Source organism: Alexandromys fortis, unplaced genomic scaffold (genome assembly GCF_014885135.2).
Source record: "Alexandromys fortis isolate MF-2015 unplaced genomic scaffold, M_Fortis_MF-2015_v1.1 scaffold_73, whole genome shotgun sequence".
NCBI classification, from domain to species: Eukaryota; Metazoa; Chordata; class Mammalia; order Rodentia; family Cricetidae; genus Alexandromys; species Alexandromys fortis.
In genome coordinates this window covers 3,058,793-3,078,829 of record NW_026067959.1, presented here as the reverse complement: position 1 = coordinate 3,078,829, position 20,037 = coordinate 3,058,793, and the positions used below count along the sequence as shown (strand labels likewise).

General features: G+C 40.3%; 1 protein-coding gene across 7 annotated transcripts in view; it reads right to left on the bottom strand.

Moving 5' to 3' along the window:
* The window catches only part of Slc38a9 (solute carrier family 38 member 9), a 78,793-nt gene that overhangs the window by 54,556 nt on the left and 4,200 nt on the right, over nucleotides 1-20,037 (bottom strand). For 5 of the 7 annotated variants that reach the window (XR_007593664.1, XR_007593665.1, XM_050152787.1 and 2 more), the window contains exon 2: nucleotides 12,844-12,987. Coding sequence is in view for 3 of the 7 variants with exons in the window: in XM_050152787.1 (XP_050008744.1) it covers nucleotides 12,844-12,953 (110 nt within the window). In the remaining 4 variants the exon portion in view is untranslated. Of the gene's footprint in view, nucleotides 1-12,843; nucleotides 12,988-20,037 lie in introns of those variants that run through there. The other 2 variants (XM_050152785.1, XM_050152786.1) reach the window with 2 other exon arrangements.

Sequence of the window (20,037 nt, the reverse complement as noted above, 5' to 3'; positions counted from 1 at the left end):
AATTAATTCTCTGGCCCATTTTATCCTAATTAAATACAGACTCTACTAAGAATGAATTTCAAAATGATTTTGATGCAATTCACATTTCAAATTTTGGCTCTCAAAAATGTTATAGATTGTTGTTTTAATTCTACCGTGTTAAAGGCAAATATATATATATATATTCTCTTTCATACTACAAAATGATCTACAGCAGAAATGCAAGGATTCAGTTTTTACTTTCTCAGTATCATCATGGATGAAGGGCAAGAGAGTCATATCAACACCAGAAACGTCACAACAAGTTCAGATGGCAGGTGCACTGAAAGTAAGCACCAATGATGTGTGTCCTCACTTTTATCTAGGTTGATGTCAACACTGATGTGAGGCCACCATTACGCCTCAGCTTCTATTTCAAGAAAGTGAATCACATAGGACGTGGGGAGTGACACTCCTCCCAAAGGAGACGAGGAATGTGAGAAACGTCGACCAGTTTCTCCTCCAGTATAAAAGAATGCCAAAGTGAATCAAAACAGTCTCAATATACTTAAGTGCAATAATTACGAGGACGTCAACGTAGTATTTTGAAACAAAGTGCTTGTTTTAATTATAAACAAAGTAGGCTTCAGCTAGCAGAGTCATGAGAATTTTTATTCTCTCTTTTACACAAATCAACCAAAAATTTCTCAAAATGTGAAATTTCCAGTTTTATAATCTAACTACTCCACAACGGGGGGAGGAGAGACTGAAGAATAAGAAACATGATAGGCTAGTGGCTACCATTTTAACCAAAATTTTAACTAAATTTAAGCACTGACCTAAAATTTTTTCCTTAGACACTTTGAAGATATTAAAAGGAGGTGAGGATGTACATATATTTATTCTATATAAATATCTTGCTTTTAATCTATTAAAAAATGCTGCCCAAAGTGGTCTTGAATTCCTAATTCAGATAAATGCCACTGTACCTAGCTTGTTTTTGTCATTTTAGTATAATCATTTGGAAACTAAAAACCAGAACCCTGAATGAACACTCTTTAAAAAGTTCACTGAAGCTGGGTGGTGGTGGCACATGCCTTTAGTCAGCATTTGGGAAGAGAGGCGGGTGGATCTTTATGAGTTAGAGGCCAGCCTGGCCGAGCTGTTACACAGAGAAACCCTGTCTCGAAAAAACAAAAGATCACTGAAGAAAATGAGCCTCTTAATCATTGCCTTAATTCATTTTTCAAAGATTTATTTACTTTGTGCATATGGGTATTTTGTATGTCTGTGCACCATATAGGTGCCTGGTGCACTTGGAGGCCAGAAGAGGGCATCAGTGAGCTGCCGGTGGGTGCTGAAAATTGAACCTGGTTCTTCTATAAGAACAAGAACTCTGGGCCACTTCTGCCCTGGCTCCCTTAATTTTACCCTTCAGAATGCAGGTATTGCCAATGCAAACATATTAAGAGGTAGTGCCTGTAAGAAGAATTAAACCATGGGCACCTGTCTCACTAATGGTCTCAAGGTCTTTCTAACAGATTCTCTGACCAGCATTTAGTTCACTTGCTGTCTGACTCTTGGGCCATGTGAAGACACAAGAAGACCCTTACTAGACCTCAGGCTTAAGCCTTGGTCTCGGACTTTCCGGCCTCCAGAGCCATTAGAAAATAAATATATTTACAAATTCCGTAGTGTGATGGAAGTACAAAACGGACTGCTAACTTAAAGGGACATTTCTTCTGCACATTAAGCTTTAGAAATCTTCATGATTCCCAGAGAGGAGAGCTGGCTTAACAGGTAAAGTGCTTGCTGCCACAGCACGAGGGCCTGAGCTTGCTTCCAGCACCATGTACAGAGCTGTGCATGGTGGCATAAGCCTGTAACTGCAGTGCTCAAGCACAGGCAGATCCTGAAAACTCACTGGCCAGCCAGTCAGACCTAACTGATGAGCTTCAGGTTCAGTCAGAGACCCCGTTTCAAAAAACTAAGGTAGAGGGTGGCAGAGGAAGACACTTCATCTAGACCTCTGGCCTATCTGCACACATGCAAACACTTATACATGCACAGAACACATACACAAATCATAATTCTCAAGAAAGTCCATGAACTTAGACAACCACTAGCAACACTCCACACCAACTGGCCATTGAGGCGCTGATGGCAGGCTGTCTCTTCAACTCAGATGTGAAATATTACTGTAGCATGCTCAGAGGTCACTGTATGTGTGTGGACCTTGTCCTGCAGACCAGTCCCAGAATAGGAGACTGGTGAAAGCTAAGGTCCACGGTGAAACTCTTCTTGTCGAGTGGCTACCAATGAACTTTTATATACAGCAAAGTTGTCTAAGCAAAATGCAAGGTACAGTTTAGGAAAGAGAAAACAGTGATGTTAAAGAAGGTATACTGAAATAGGGAGTTTCACATGCCTGGTAGGAGGGGTAGAATCAAGAAGGTGACTTTGCCTTGTGGTATTAAGAACCTACATTGCGTATAGATGCCTTATTTTGATAACTGTACTCTGAGATTCTCTAAGGTCAAAATATGACGTAGAAATTACATAGAAAAAAATAAAAAAAATAAAAAAAAGAAATTACATAGAAACCGCTTATCACAGCGCTATTGGAGTCGATTAGAACGGCCAACAGGGGCAAGTGGAATGGCTCAGCCAGGTACAGTGCTTGCTATTCAAGCCCTAATAACCCGGTTCAATCCTTAGGACCTACATCAAAGTGGGAAGAGAGAAGCGTCACCCACATCTGCCCTCTAACCTCCACGTGCACAGTATGGCATGTGTTCTCATGCACACACACAACTGTTAGTATTACTAAAGTTGTGAACAATTTAATATCCAAACACATTAAATTATAGTTTAAGATATTTAGATATAATTTCTACTGTGATTTCTTTTCTTTTCTTTCTTTTTTTCCCCTAAGACAGGGTTTCTCTGTAGCTTTGGAGCCTATCCTGGAACTCGCTCTTGTAGACCAGGCTGGCCCTGAATTGACAGAGTTTCGCCTGCCTCTGCCTCCCGAGTACTAGCATTAAAGGCGTGTGCCACCACCGCCCGGCAGAGATTTCTTTTTTATGTGATTTCAAAAATATTTTTTCAGTACTAAGGTAGAACTCAGCATCTCACACACACTTGGCATGTGATCTACCAGCCTTCAGGGACTTAAGGACAATTTGTACTGTATATGTTTAGCTAATTTTTTTTAAACCTGGCACTTCACCTATCAATTTTTGCCCCAGTTTCTGCCCCTATGGTTTATAAGTCAAAATATTTTTAAAGCCATTATTGTTTTGCCTGTATGTATGCATGTGCATCACGCATGTATCTGGTACTTGTGGAGTCCAGGACAGTGCTGGGTCCCCTGGAACTGGAGTTATGGATGGCTGTGAGCCACCATGTGAGTACTGGGAACTGAACTTGGGTCCTCTGCAGGAGCAGTAAGTGCTCTTAACGGCTGAGACAAACAGTGAAAACATTCTAGGTTTGGGGCTGGAGAAGTGGTTTATCTGTTAAGAGCACAGGTTCTTCCAGAGGACATGTGTTCAATTCCCAGGACCCACATGGCAGCTCACAATCATCTGTAACTTTAGTTCCAGAGGATCTGACCACTCTTCTGGTTTCCATGGGCACGAGACACGGATGTGGCTATACAGACGCACATGTAGCCAAAGACACTCATAAAATAAAAAATTATCTCTTAAAAAATTCTAGCTGGGCAGTGATGGCACACACCTTCAATAGCAGCACTTAAGAAGCAGAGGCAGGTGGATCTCTTGAGTTTGAGGCCAGCCTAGTCTACAAAATGAGTTCCAGGACAGCCAGGACTGTTACACTGAGAATCCCTGACTCAAAAAAAACAAAAAACAAACAAACAAATTCTAGGTTTGCTTCCGCGGTTTGAACTTTAGGGAGCAGCTAGAGATTGATAAAAAAGAGCAGTATTAATTAGAATGGGGGGAATGTGTGTGTGTGTGTGTGTGTTGTGTATGTGTGTGTGTATGCGTGTGTGTGATACTGGGCATTGAACTAGGACTCTGGGTATTTGAGGCAAGGATTCTACAAGTGAACTATATCTCCAGTCCCAAAATGTTTTCTACTAGAAATAATTAAGGGTGTGGCACGAAATTAAGGTGCTTTTTTTCCCCCTCATGGGCGGCAGAATGAATTATCAGGGGATGCTTATTCCCGGGACCAGACCCCCTGGAACGTCTCCTGCTAGGTCAGGAACAGCAGTTCGTAGTTCAGGAGAAAAAAAAATAGGTCCATTGCCTGTTTCCATAAACTGGATTAAAACACGGCAAGGCTCTTGTAATTATGGAGTATCTGCCTGTGCTACCTTCCACCCTGCAACGACAAAGGTGAGGCCGTACACTCACAGAGCCGGAAATATAATCACCTAGCCCTTGCCCTAAGCACATATGGTCACGCCATTATCAGATTTACGTCAGGGAACATTTCCACAGGCCTTCCCTTCCACACGTCCCTGGGCCTCGGTCAGATTGAACTCTCACAGCCAACAGCGTGGCTCCCACCCCAAGATCCCAGACTTTAGGGGTGCAAGGGCACCAGCGTGGGCATTCAGAGGGCTATGATTCCACAGTGTTCTTGGGAATGTTGGCTCAGAATGGGTTTAATCAGTGTTTTTTTGGTGGAAAATAGTTTTGAAAACACACACATATTTTAAAAAATACTTTTAGCCATTGTATCTTCATGTTCTCAAAGTGTTTGCTAGAGGGGAGGGAGCACAGAGCTTCCAGCACACAGTAGGAACTTAAAATTTGCTGGCAAAAGGAAGAACTGGAGAAAGAAGGGGAAGTGAGGAAGAAGAAAGTACAAATGATGATGAGAGAGGAGACTAGAAGAAAGAAAGGAAGGGAATGAGAGAGAGAGAGAACAACTGACGGAAGCCATGCTACTCTCAGCAAGGATCAAATGAATTGGTATATACTTGGGATTTCATCTAAACGCATCATAGAGGACAGTTCTAGCAATGCTTGTTTCTGTATGATGGGGTTGTATTTCCTCACGTTTCCAGGGAAACTAGAAACCCTATGATCTTCCTCCCAAACTTTTCCTAATTTGGAGAAAAAAATAAGCAGGAGGAGACCGATGAAGAGGAAGGAAGAAAATGTGTGCCACCTATAGAAGCACATTTTAAGAAAGCCAGCTTATCACTTTAACTCTGGGTCTTGTTTGGATCTAAATCATAAGAATGCTGTAATTTTTATTTTGTTCTCATGAGAAAAGTATTATGCTGCAGGTAATGTAAGCATTATTGAAGCAATAGCGGCTGGTGTGCTGGGGAATTATCGGCAGGACCGCATCTGCCTAGCACACCTAGACTCTGGGCGATGCAAACACTGCAGAACTAAAGGAATGAAGGGAATGAGCCCTGCTGACGTTTTGTATGTCAGAGAAGCATGCACGGACAACGGAATTTTGGTGTTACTTCCTTTTGCACTTTACATAAGAATAATAATCAGACATAGTATAATTTTCTGTCTAGTTTTTTCTTCGTTTGATGTCTTAAGACAGGATTTCCTGTAGCCTAGGCTGGTCTGGAACTCACAATCCTCTTGCCTCTTAGCTCCCAAGACCTGGGATTACAGGCTTGTACCACCACGCGGGGCATCTGTCTAGCTTCTTTTGATAACATTATTTCTTATGTGTGTGAGAATCATCCACACTCTTGTGTGTGGCTAAAGTCTGCTCACTTTTATAGCTCTGTACTATTTTAACATAGGAAGGGAAATAAAATGGAAGCATGTAACAATAAAAGATCTTTTTCACATGTAGAGGACCCCGCTGTCCAATGCCCTTTCCCATTTAATGAGTGAGTCGGGATTTAGGAAAAGAGCATAAGCTGTTCTGCATGGGAAGTGGCGGTAAATGACCAGCACAGCATGGTCATCAGAAATAGAGACTGGTATTAGGAAACAAAACCCCAGTGTTGAAGAACAAGAGGTCAGCTACGCGGTAAGAGAAAAAGAACCTTAATGGGCACACTGACAACGTGTCAAGATCAACAACGCTAAAGTGAAACACAAAAGAGAAAATGAGGATCTTGCAAATGCTTGTGTGTGTGTGTGTGTGTGTGTGTGTGTGTGTGTGTACAACTTACAACTCCCAGGGGTCAGCTGTCTCCTATCACATAGGTTCTATGATGGCACTCATATCCATTGTCCAGCTTGGCAGTGAGCACCTTACTCGCTGAGCCATCTTAATGGCCCAACCTTGCTTTTAAAAACAGGGCCTCTCACTTGGCCAGCGTGCCCCAGAGATCTCTACCTCCCCAGTGGTCTCTACCTACCAAGTGGTGGGATTACAAGCATGCACCACCACACCAACCACACTGTGTGGTTCCTGGGGATCAAACTTGGGTTCTCATGCTCGTAAGGCAGGAACTTCACTGACTAAGCTAGACCCAAGTTCCCAGACCCATTTTAGGTGCATCATTAGCATCTGGTTTTCAATTTGTTTAAAGCAGTCTCTTGCTATCACTACCAGCTTCGCAGCTTTTGTGGGACTACTGAACACTGCAGCAAATCCCTTCTGACTGTACCCTGGCATTAATACTGAGCAGCTAAAAGGACAAAGGCTGTACTGCAGCTCTTCATTTCCTTTCTGCTCAACAAAACATCTTTGACTTGAGCAGAGTATTAATTAAACCCCCAAAGTCCCCGTGATCTTCTGGTTTCTCTTAGTAATGTTAACAAGAGAGGCAGAAAGTATAATAAAGTACAACAGACTTTCCAGAAAGAGGAGGAAAAAACAAAACCAGAACTGACAGATCTAAAGAAATACAACTCAGGCAGGCATATTCTGAAGGGGATAATTTTAAAAATATATCTAGGAGAGAAAGAAGCGGGGAAGACATTGAAACAAGAACTTGAGAGGATAGAAGGATTCCAATGAGACTAGAAATAAATCATAATCTAACAAAGTAGCAGTCACATATAAAGTTAAGGTACATCTGACACTAAGACCAAGATGGCTTTCTTTAAGCATTTGGCAAAAACTATAGTTCTTTTAGGGAAAGAAGTAACAAGAGAAGGCGGAAAAGTACAGAAGTAACTGGGCCAAGGAAGGAGAGAAAGGTAGAAGGGAAAGAAGTAGAGGAAAGCAGGAAGGAGAGATGGGCTTGACGAAGGCATTAATACAGTTTGTTAGCTCACCACAGCACAACGTTACCAGTGATAATCAAGGTCCCTCCATCTATTTAAAACTGGCTGATGGCAAGCTCTTCATATAATTCATAGTAATACAGCAAACTAACCCTCCTTGAAAAAATACTCTTTATATGCCTCCTTCTTTTTAGGGAGTTTAAAATCAAATATAGGACCTTGGGTATGCTAAGAACACTGTCTACCACTCTCTAAATTTTGTTCATTTTTGTTGCCTAATAATTCCAAAGTATAAAATCATCAAACGTCAGGTACTCACTTCCAGTCACTGCCAACATCTAAACTTTTTAACTTTGCCTTAGGAAACTGCTTTTGTCTTCCTCTCTCCTGGGTCCACAAATATCCATCTATCAACGTAGACTGATTTATAATGATGGCATTAGTGGCAGGTGAAGTCAAGAGGCCGGTCCACAAACACACAGACTGGTAGATACTCTAAAAAGCAAGGCACCACGATGTACCTTATGTGCTCGAAGGGCATGAGGATGCTCTGTGTTTGAATGAGCCACTCCTACCCGAGGCCCTAATCAGAGCACTACTGATGCTACCAATTAGCAAAAGCTTGAACCCTTAGGCTAGGATTTGGTATCTTGAGAATTTTCGGAGTTAAAATTCACTGAAAACAACCATGTAAATAATAGGTTATATCTCCAATAGATCAGATTATTTTCCATTCTAATACCAGTGGACAACAGAGTCCTACAAGAATAAACAGTTGTGTACTGGTAAATAAGGTGGAGGAGAAAAGCGCGTGCACAAAGCCTTCCTAGGGGTTAAAGCCTGAGTGAGCTCCTGCCTTAGGGATCCCTGGACCTACAAAGAATGACAGGGAAGCCCTGACTCTGGGAAAAGGGGAAGAGAAAACAGAAAGATTCAAAGAGAAGGGACAGCTAAAAACCAAACCAACTCATAGCAGAGTGTTTGCCAAGCATATACAAGACCTTGTGTTCAATTCCCAGCACTGGAAAATATTTTTAAATCAACCATTTCATAACTCTGTAGGCTGTCTGGAATGTTCAACTTCCCCAGGGCACAGACACAGAGCAGTGGGAAAAATAGGAAGCAATCCTGAATACCAGCTCCATCAGTAGTCCCTGGAGTCTGAGAAAAGCCTGCTAATTCCAAACAGACTTCTAGACCTTTCTGCCCTTCCATTTACATTTGTACTGCTCATTCTACCCCAAAACAGGCTTTAAAAAGTTGGTATAGGAAGGACGCATGCTAAAGAAAAAGGAGCCTTGCCTTTTCATAAAAGTGCCCTAAATGCCCAAAATGCTTATGACATGTATCCTATAATGTCAAAACCCCTCCTCTACCTGATTTAGACTCTAGTTCACCAAAATAACAAGCATGCAATCCTTCAGTCCATAGCAGTTAAATTATATATGAACTAATATAAGGCTTGATTGCCACCTAGTGGGAGAGAGGAGAATAACACCGTCATCGCAAAGCCACAGGGTTTTCCAAAGGAAAGGTGATTGATTCTTGGCACTACAGTCGGGAGTGCTAACTAGCTGGGATATGTGGCAATGTAAATTAGAGAAGTATAGACACTTTAAAGTCCTCATTTTACAACTATGAGATAAGACTAAATGAACCCTGACTTGAAAAGGCGAACACACTGTTAAGAGACATCAAATTATACTATATACATGGCACACAGATAGCAGAGTAGGGTGACTCAAAGGACTGAAGCTTGGTAATAGCTGTAGAAGTGGGATCTTCCACGGGAAGACACAGTGTGTCTGGGCTTTATTTACATGTGAGAGCGGGAGGATCCATATCTCATCAGAAACATAGCACACATTTTTTCCTCATCAAGTAGTAGTTTCTGCATTCTCAAACAGAAAATTTGATTCTGTTTAATTGTTTGATTAATTTGATTCTATTTAATTTAATTGTTGATTAATTCACAAGCAAAAGCAATGACTGCTAAGTTCTTACAAGTGGCTGCCTTCCTTCATACATGCTTACCAGTCATGCCAGGATTGAAAACAGTAGATTCCTTCTTTTGACAAATTTCATTATAGAAAAGGTATTTCCATTTAAACTACCCTGTGAGATTAAATTTTCAAGCACCTGAACTGCCAACTTATTGTCATGGATGCACTTTAATGACCTATGTCCTATTGTCACAGTGGTCAACTGTTTATCACAGAACTTAGAAGTTTCAAGAGAGCTCTAAGAATTCAGTCAGCATTTATTAGTGCTTATACTCACTGATATTGGAATAGACAAGTGAGACTCACAATCTCAACTTCTGTTTCTTCTAATAGCCACTACTAATGACAGAGATAACTGCTTGTGTGATAAACTTCACAGTACCATCTTTAGCTACGGGAAGGCTGAAAAGTCAAGTACCTGAAAACGGTAACAGTATCATCACAATCAAGGCACATCTCCAGGCTGGAGATGACTGCCCCCGATAGGGAATGAGAGTGGAAATAGAATAGGTCTCAGGCTCCTGCTAACACTGTTTACCAATCTGTCTTACCTCAGTTTCTCGTCTACTTCTTCCCCCAGACGTCATTTCTACATACTGTGTTATCTATAAGGCAGTGATTAATTTTTACATAAACGGTGGTGGTGTACTATACATTTTGCTCTGCACTTTTTTTCTTTTAACAAAGTAAGTTGACGAGTTGTTCCATTTGGATATATCATAAAGCCACCTCCTTTGTATTAGATGAAAAGTATTCCATTGTATGAATATGACATAATTTAGTTTTCCAGTCCTGGGAGAGAAGACATTTTGTTGCTTTCAGTCTCCGCAGCTTACACAGCGCTGCACATACATCACTTGACCCCGTGAATCAGCGTGTGTGGTAGCAGGATTGCTGATACACAGCAACTTCACAGTTGGCTGGGGCATTTGGGAGCAGGATCATACTAAATCTGTGGATTAAAGTTTGTTTGCTTGTGGAGGCATGTCTGTGTGGGTGTGTGCACATTTGTGTGTATGTATGTGTGTGCATGCTCATGTGTGTGCATGCGTGTACATGTGACCACAAATAGTGAACACATGTATGCAAAGCCAGAGGTCAACATCAGGCCTCTACTGCTTCCACTTTCTTTTTTTTTTTTCTGAGATGGTCTCTCACTGACCCTGGAGCTCATCAATTTGGCTAAGCAAGCTCACTGATGATTACCCAACGCCATCTGTCTCTGCCTCCCAGTGCAGTGATTATAGGCACACACCACAGTTCTTGAATTTTACATGGGTGCTGGGGGTTCAAATTCAGCTGCTCATGTTTGGCTGACAAACACTTTACCAACAGAGCCTCTCCCCTGGATTAAAATTTAAAAAGCATAATCTTTATTCCTTTTACCTGGAGTAGAATATGACTTTTGAAAGTCATATTTTATTGCTATCTATCTTTTTAGCATATACACTTCAACATTTCTAAGAGAAGATAATCTTTAACGTGTCTCTATCACTGCTGGCCCGGTGGTAGCGTGGTAGTGAGTTCTGGGGGCGTGCTGACAAATAGCTGTCACCCCTGGCCATTGCAGCCAAACTACTGAAGGCGCTCAGGGGAAGAGGGAGGCCTGTGTGAGAAGACCTCCCATGACCCCTGCTGGGAGGACCGCGGCACTGCAAGTGTGGAAACCTGCCAGCATCCTCATCAGCAAATGAGAAAATCAGAGAATGCTGCATCACCACAGCCACCAACTGTCCCCAGGCGAAAAGGACAATTCTGCACGTGGGTTGGCAAGGGGTGGGGTAGGAATGGGACACAAAACCTGTCTGACTACTCTGAATCAAAAAAGAAACCCAGAAGAATCAGGTTTTCTAAATTTCAATAATATCTTAACCATGTACTTTGTCTATATTATCAATTTTATAATTATATAAGAAATAAGTGAGAAAATAACAAATATGGTCAAGAGTTCTTTCAGTAAATATAAAGCAAAATTCCAAGTCCAGCTTTTTACATATATACTAAACAGAGACCCATTGTGTTTGGGTGTGTTAAGCTTTTTTAAATGATCTTCTTATGTGTATGGGTGCTTTGTCTGCCAGAATGTCTGTGCACTGTGTTAATGCCTAGTGTTGAAGGAGGTCAGAGAGAGCATCAGATCTCCTTGGACTGGAATTGCAGATGTTGTGAGCCACCATGTGGGTCCTGGAGATCAAATCTATGTCCTCTGGATGAATAGCCAATACTCTTAACCACTGAGTTCTCTCTCCAGCTTCTCTTTGTATATTTGTATGTACATTGTATGTATGTATGTATCTTTGTATGTGTATGTATGTATGTATCTGTCTGTCTGTCTGTCTATCTAATCTATTCAAGATAGGATCTCACTGTGTAGCCACGGATGTCCTGAAACTCACTCTGTAGACCAGGCTGGCCTTGAACTCACAGAGATCTGTTTGCCTCTGCCTCCCAAGTGCTGGGATTAAAGGCATGTGCTACTATGCCCAGCTTTGTATATTTTAAATGCAATTGATAATAACACCTCAGATTTGATGAAATACTCCAAATCCTATTTTATATATTTCAGAAACATTTTAGTTTTTCCTCACAGATTTTGCATATTCCTATTAAAACTACTTTGAGTGTGTTTTATATTTTTTCTAGCTAATATTCTCACTGGTAGGCTATTTATTTTTACCTTCCATTTGATATTTATTTATTTATTTATTTATTTATTTATTTATTTATTTAGTGAGTGTGTGCCCTCAAGTGCTATTGTACTTATTTGGAGGTCAGAGGACAACTAGCCCTGGGTAAGTTCTCTCCCTCTACCATGCGACTCACAGGGATTTAACTCAAGTAGGCAGGCTTAGTGGCAAATGCCTTTTCCTGCTAACCCATCTTGCTAGTTCCTTGGGGTTTTGTTTGTTTTTAAACAAACAAGGTATCACTGGGTAGCCCATTCTGGCCTTAAACTCACAATCCTCCTGCCCCTGCCTCTTGAGTGCTGGATGATAGGTGTGTGCCATCACTTTTGGTCTTATTTTTGCTTATTTTGTAGGTAACCAATTTGGTATATGTGCCTGCAACTATACACATGGACTGAGGCGAGAGGAGGGCAATGGTCTCTTTATTAATCTGGAACTCACGTTTTTGATTAGGCTGGCAGCCAGCAAGTCCTAGCGATCCTCCTGCCTCTAATCCCTACGTCCTTGCATTTAAAGGTGTGCATAGGCTTACGTCTAGCTTATGTGGTTGCTAGGATGCAATCTCAGGTCCTCAGCCTGCACAGCAAGCATCTTACTGCAGCATCTTTTTACTCAGTGACTACTTCACCGAGCTCACTTACTGTTACATTTTTTTTTTCAGAAGATTCGTTTGACGTTTCCAGTTATAAGTTGAAAGACTATTTAATCTCAAATTATTTTTAAATTATCGCAGGTATTTAAAGTCAATGAAGGTGAAGACTATTCCTTTTCTATCTCTAGCATCTGATCACTTTGCACGAAGTGGGTAATCAACACACAGTTGAGTCAACTACACATATGCATCTTCCTTGATAAAACAGACCTGCTGAATTCCAAAACACAAGACTATGGAAATGAGGAAACAGTATTCATATCATCACACACACACACATACGTCAGAGTATAAGTCTGAAAGAAAAAGCGTATTTCATTATCAGTTCTTGTCAACTTTTTGGCTGTAATTTATTAGTCTTGATTGTTAGAAGCTCTAATTAGGAAACAGATGCATCAAAGTCTTACCTTTTAGATCTCAGGTCCGATGAATCAAACTGGATATTCATAGGTCCAGGATCTACTTCATCGTCTACCTCAGAGATCAGATGCCTGGAGTCACTGTCCGCATCTGCCATTTGTCGCAGGTGCTAGGCACGGAGGAAGTTACTCCTGTATAAACCAGAGAAAGGTAATTCAGTTTAATCTTAAAAACATTTTACTACTTTTAATATATTTGCATGCAAAAGGCATAGGAAAGTGTGGGAATCTGCCGAAGAAATCATTTTTGAAGATGGTGCGCTGTTACCTAGATTGGTCTCCAACTCTTAAGCAAGCCTGGAAGTATAGGTATAAAGCTATCATGACTTAAATGAGATTTATGATTGACATAATTATCAGAAATATTAGTAACTTGAAATTTCTTAGCTTTCAGCTTCAGTTCATTTCTAGGAATATGGCAGATTCAGTTATTTTGACCCAACACTGGAAAAGAATACTTTATAAATTATTTGAAAAGTTTAAAAAAACAGGGAGTGGTGTCTGATAAATTGACAGTAAAGAAAAGAAACATTGAAATAGCTGTTTTATCAGAATTTGAGCTCAAGAACAAGAAGTAAGTGGGTTTTACTCTCTTACAAGGAAGTCAAGCTTTCTCTACATTGTGGCTAGTGGCTATCATATTAGGTGGTATGAAGTAAAACACTTCAGCTCTAGAAAGCTCGGTAGGTTTAAGCACGACAGCTTCTACAGGAATACTAATAACCAACCATCTCTCCTGAACTCACACTTGTACATCCAACTGGCTACTCACCGTTACCTGGATATAACCATAACTCAAGTTTAGCATGTTCCAAACTCGATTTTCTTCCTCAAAAACCCATATATACACTGCTTTCCTAACTTCAACTAGTAGGATCTTGTCCTTCTAATCACTCTGGTCAAAATTCCATTATTCAAAGATATCCAGAATCAGACCATCACCAATTCTTAAAAAGTTACAACTGTTTTCTTTTTATTATTACTGGTATATATGAAATTTTACTTTAAAATGCTTAAAATGTATTTTACTCTCATCCCTGGGTACCCATGTTTAACAGAAATGGTTGAAAACAGAACTTTGGGAAGAATAAGAATAGAGTCTATACTGTCTTCCTCATCTATTGGATGCAAATTTTTATTATATTAGAATTGCCAAAATCTCAAGGCATTAAAAGATTATATATTATGTGTCATATAAAATATAACATAAACCAAATGTTATACTCTAGAATAACTCATTTGCTCAAATGTTTTGTTTTGCTTATTCTATTTTCATTGAAAAATCATGACCTGTACAATTAAAATGATCTAAAATCGAAGTCTGTATTTCAATAGGAGTAGCATATAGAATCTAAGGTAACTTCCAGTTCAGAAAAGATCTTAAAGAACTTCAGCTACATCTCTTTCTTCAATCAGGTTCCCCAAACAATATTTAATGAAAATAGAAAAAGAAATACAAAAGCTGAGTGGAGCTCGCTGCTACTACCCTGTCCTACCGTCTGTTCTACCACAAAGAGCATATAAAGAGATGTAGAACAGAGCAATATAAAAAAGATTTGACATTATCTAATTAATTGGTATGACTTTGGGGAGGATGCGTGTACTGTACATAAGGGGCAGAGATCGGTGAGATTGCCAAACATCTAACAATGCACAAGACAGCTCCCTACCAAGAAATTATCTAGGCAAAACAGCATCATTTCTGATTCTGAGAGTACACACTAGAGGAGCAAGAAGAGGTTATACAGGAAAGACAGGATACCTTGTAATGGCAGTGTTTAACTTCTTCAGTCTAATTCCACTTACAGGGATATTTGCTCTACAACACACACACACACACACACACACACTCTCTCTCTCTCTTCGTGTGTGTGTTAATGCAGTTTTCTGTATGACTATTTCACTATAAAATGCAAAGAACTACATAAAATAAAGTTGATTGTGAGCTGTAAAAATAATTGTCATATTTTTTTTTCTTTGCCCTGTAGTTACTGTTAGATTGTCATTCTACACCGAAAGATAAAAGGCACAAGAACAATCACAGAATGTCAGAGCTGAGGTAGTTCAAACCAGAGCTGATACTCTTCCCCACGGAGCTGGGCGTCTTTCCTGATCTTTGTCATGTCTTTGCTTTATCTTTCACCTCCCGTTTCCTGTTACTGTGGATACTAAGCAAGTACTGTGTTCCTGATTTGTTTAATGGACTCTTCCATCAGCTTTCCTCATTCATTCTTTTCCTGCTCCCTCCCTCACCTTTCACCCCTGCCCCCTCTTTCTCTCTAGTGGTGAGTACAGGATATCACGGGTAGTGGATGAGTGCTCTGCCCCTGAGCCACACCCTGGCCAAACATATCCTGATTTTCTAACTGTAATATTTATGGAAGGATTGAAAGGAAATCCAGGATCTCCCATTCACCTGTGTGATTTAGCACTATCCATTTAACCTCCGTGCCACCATTTCCCTCCCATGATATGGTAACAGTAACATCCACCTACATAAGGACTAAAAATCGTGCTGCATACATTTGAACTCTGTATCGAGAAATGTTCAGTTTTATTGATATGCCTCTCAATAAACAAATAAAAATACCTTTTTTCTTTTCTTTTTTTTTAAAAGTCATCTTTTGAACTTCTCCCTTTTAAATAAAAGTTTCATTAATAATAAACATTTGGGCAATTGCCACTAACATGCCATTGCCTGTGTGACACAGATGCCAGTAACTTGTTCTATTCCCCACATATGTGTATTTTTTTTCTGTTTGTTTTTTCCCCCTTTCACTTCCCTCTTTGGTTCTGCTTTTCTGTCCAATATGTAAGTCAGCCAAGTCCTCGTTAATACTACTAAAGACAAACCACATGCTAGAGAAATACATTAAACAGTATTTTGCCAGAGAAACATCTCTGAGACTGGAAGGGAAAGCCAAGAGTGGCTCAGCGGCAGAGTGCTTGAACAGGATGTGAGAGGCCCTGGGCTTGATCCCCATCCCCACAAAAAGAGGAAAAAGAGAGGAGCAAAAATAATACCATTCCAAAACAAATATTTCACTTCCACATGCTACTCCCCTTTCTCCTCCATAACTCACTAAATAAACATCCAACCTCACTCTGTGTGGCGTGCCTATCCATGTCTCTGTCTCTCGCCTGCCCAGTGGCTCCCTGCCTGGGACCAGCCATCTTTGAAGACCTGTGGCATTGTCTCGTGGTGTGCCTATCCGTCTGTCTCTTCTCGTGGGACTTGCTGTCCCTCAAGGCCCACAGCAGCCACTTGGGGAACTGCACTGTCCCTGCCTGGGACTGGCTGCTCTCAGGACCCGCTGCCCACTGCCTCCCCCCCTGCCCCCCCGCAGTGGAGACCTGCAGGGTGGTCTCATGACCTGCTGCCCACTGCAGCACTTGGGGAACTGCAGCATTTTACTTTTACTTAAACCATGTTTACGTAAACCCCAAACACAGTCAGTCATTCAACAAGTGCTTCCTGAGAACCTACAATGTAAAGAGGAGCTAAGAAAAATAGAAAATTAAGCCCCATTTCCTACCATCAACAAATTTAAAAATACAATTTATAAATCTGAGAGAATACCCCCTAAATCTCTTAAGTGCTAACCCAGTAACATGCAAACCCAATGCCAATGTGCAGTTCATTATTTCAGTTTTAGTGCAAGTCTATACTAGTCCAGGGCCCTAGTTCCAAACCAGCTGAGCAAGAGATCAGTGAAAGATGTAATCCAAGTTAGCGCCTGGCTACTGAGAACAGTGCTTCAATAACCATGAATGTGCAAAAACAAAACAAGATTTATCCCTGGTTAAAAAGTTTTATCGATTGGTCTTTTGAACAGATTCATATATCACACTGTACACTTTCAAATGTGAAGCAAAAGAACATTCTCAACCTTCCTAATGCTGTGACCCTGTAATAATATAGTTCTTCCTGTTGTATTGACCCTCAACTATAAAATTAATTCATTGCTACTTCATAACGATCATTTTGTTACTTTTACAGATTGTAATGTAAATCTCTGATATGTGATCACTAGAGAGGTCGCAACTCACTGGTTGAGAACCAGTGTTTTAATGTAAAGTATGCACTGTTTGGAGAACCAGTGTTTTAATGTAAAGTACACACTGTTTGGAGAACCAGTCCTTTAATGTAAAGTACACAGTGTTTGGAGAACCAGTGCTTTAATATAAAGTAAACACTGTTTGGAGAACCACTGCTGTAAAGTACACATTATTTAAAGGTAATTGTTACTGGAATCCCATTACTATGGTAGCATCTCTGATAACATTAATTTTACTAAAAGAGTTGAAATGCAAAAAATAGAAGTTTGATCTTTTATTTATTTATTTATTTATTTATTTATTTATTTATTTATTTTGAGGAGTGTTTCACTCTGTAGCCCTGTTGGTCTCAAATTTGCTAAGCTGCACCCAGCATGATCAAACTGGGCTCAACTACTTCCTTTATGTAATAAAATAAGTCAATTCACTTGTTGGCCTTAAGTTTAAAACCAACCAACCACCACCACCAACAACAAAAAACCCTTAGATTCTAAGGCAAGACAGACAAAAGGTTAAGAAGATGTAAGAAGTGAAGGAGTCCCAGAGCCCAGTTAAACTCACCTGCTAAAAGTCAAAGCTTGCAGCAAAATGAACAAAATTTACCATAGGGATTGCCTACATAAAGATAATATTATTTTAATAGAGACATTTCAAATGAGAATAGCAATGAACCATGCTTAAGGCCAAAGTATACTTGAATATGGCCTTACTCCTTTCCAGGTGTGTACTCTTTCAGGGAATTTCACAAACAAGCATATAAACTTTATTTACAGAATGCCTCAATTTCCCTTATACAACTGTTACGACCTATAGTTTTTCCTATCAGCCTGCGATTCCCATCCAGCGCACCTCATGGATCACTCTATGATCTTATGTACCAAAGACAAGGAGAGAAAAATCAAAGCCTTTGAACGATGTAACTTCAGAAGCCACCACACACACACACACACACACACACACACACACACACACACACGGCTTAACCTCCGCCTCCCAGGGAAGCTCACACATTGGGCATACTGTCTTTTCCCTGTGCTATCTTCTGTTAACACCTATGCTTAAATCTAGGTTTAAAATCTCTTCCTGATAGATAGAAATCTTCGTCATACTGACTCTTCCTGGAGTTCTTTTCTGCAGCACAGTTGAGAAACCCAGTTCCCACTCTGTTTAGCTTCTAAACTGAAGACAGGTCTGAATTCAGAGAAAATGAGTCTTTTTAACACTCAGAGATTAGTTTAAGTAAGAATTGAATTCTACTTAGAAAGAGGAGAAATTTAGGGAGATTCTTGGATGTCAGTTGGCCTTGCTAAAATGAGAGTGAGATTACGGAAAGATGGAAGAAACAGAAAGACGTTGAAGACAGAAAAGAAATTGTCTTTATCAGTTAGTAAGCAAAGCCACAGAGAAGAATGAAAGCAGACACGCTGGTACCCAGCGCTATTTCCTTTATGTCACAACTGACACTAACCTACTTATACGGTGAGGACTCACATTCCATTGTTTCCTTAATATTCCAGAGTGCAAATATGACCAATTTTAAAAATGGCTTCTTGAGGTAATGAGTAAAAACATTCCATGTACAATACCCAGGAGAGAAACATTTCTAATTAATTGGTGAAGCAGAATGGAATTAAAAGCTTGTGAAAGCTGTAAACAAATTGTAGGCTAGTTACTTCTAGGATTCTGCTATAGCCTACACAATCATGAAATTCTTTCAGTTAAAAAAAAAGTGTTTTAGAAATTGGAAAGATGAGTTCATGGAAAACAGCAGCCTCTCATCAGAAAAATGGCATGAGGTGAAGGGTCAAGAGAAAAAAAAGAGTGACTTTGGGAAAATTTATTTGAAAAAAAAATCTCAAACCCATAAAAGTGTTTCTATGAAATATATTAATTCGTATGTATAAGCATTTAGAACCATGCTATCCACTATTGATCTGTGCAATGTAATTTGCTGTCATTTGGTATAAAGAGCATAAGTTCTAAAGTGGAAAAAGAAATAAAAGGTTGATCTTCATAGAATTATTGAACAATCACAAACAAAATAGTACTAAAGGAAAAGAATTCATTTCTCGAGAGGACAGCTGCATGCCATTTTGGAGGAACCTCAGAGAAAAGGAAAGGATGCATCTGTCGGTATAACGGGGGTGGGAGATGGGGTAGAGGGGTGGGAGATGGAGTAGAGGGGGTGGGAGATGGAGTAGAGGGGGTGGGAGATGGAGTGGCTATGGGATTGGAGATGGAGCTGTTGCTATATCTAAATGAATGCTTCCCACTGTTTTCTGTTTTGTATGATGCTGTTTAAACTGCTGAATTTCGGGAAAAACCAATTACTTTCACATTAGAAGGAAAGAAGGGGAAAGAAGAGAAGGAAGGAATAAGGGAAAATAGAAAAAGAAAATGAAGTTCAGAGAAGAAACTTGTCCTAGATCACTTAGTTAATAAAGCCCCAGCAGGGACTGAGATCAAATCAGTGTGATGCCTGATGCCATCTCCTCTACACTGTGACACTTATGAGGAGCTTAAGTGCTCTGAAAGACCCAAGAGCCATCTGAACAAGCAGGTCTTCATCATCTAGATTGTGCATAAGAGACCAACAGCAGCCAGAACAGATTTCACCTCTAAACCACAGATAGGACTAAGATGACGAAATTACCTTTCTATGTGTCCATCATTAGAAATTAAACACAAGGAGTTTATTTTCTTTAAGGTAACTAGTTTAGACAAATCTTTCCTGATGCAAGCTCCTCCGTCCCTCCGCTTGGTCTCAAGGCTATTCCCTAGTCACCACCAGTTCTTCCAGGACCATTACAGCAGGAGAAAGGACAACAGCCAAATGAGAGTAACACCAAGCCTGCTTAAAAGTGGAAGAGGTAGGTGGGCTATACTTTCCTATCTGTAAGCCAACTTTGCAGCACTGTTCATAAACTAAACTAAGACTGCCTGAGTTCAGAAAGAGTGGGTCCTTGTCATTCCTGGAGATATTCTAACTAGGGACTGAACACTACTAAGGTGGGGAGACGGAATCTTGAGCCTTACCAAGAAGTGGCTGACACTAAGGAAGTCATGACGGCCACTCAGGAACTGAGAGGTTCTAGCTGACCCACATATGAATATTTATTTTAA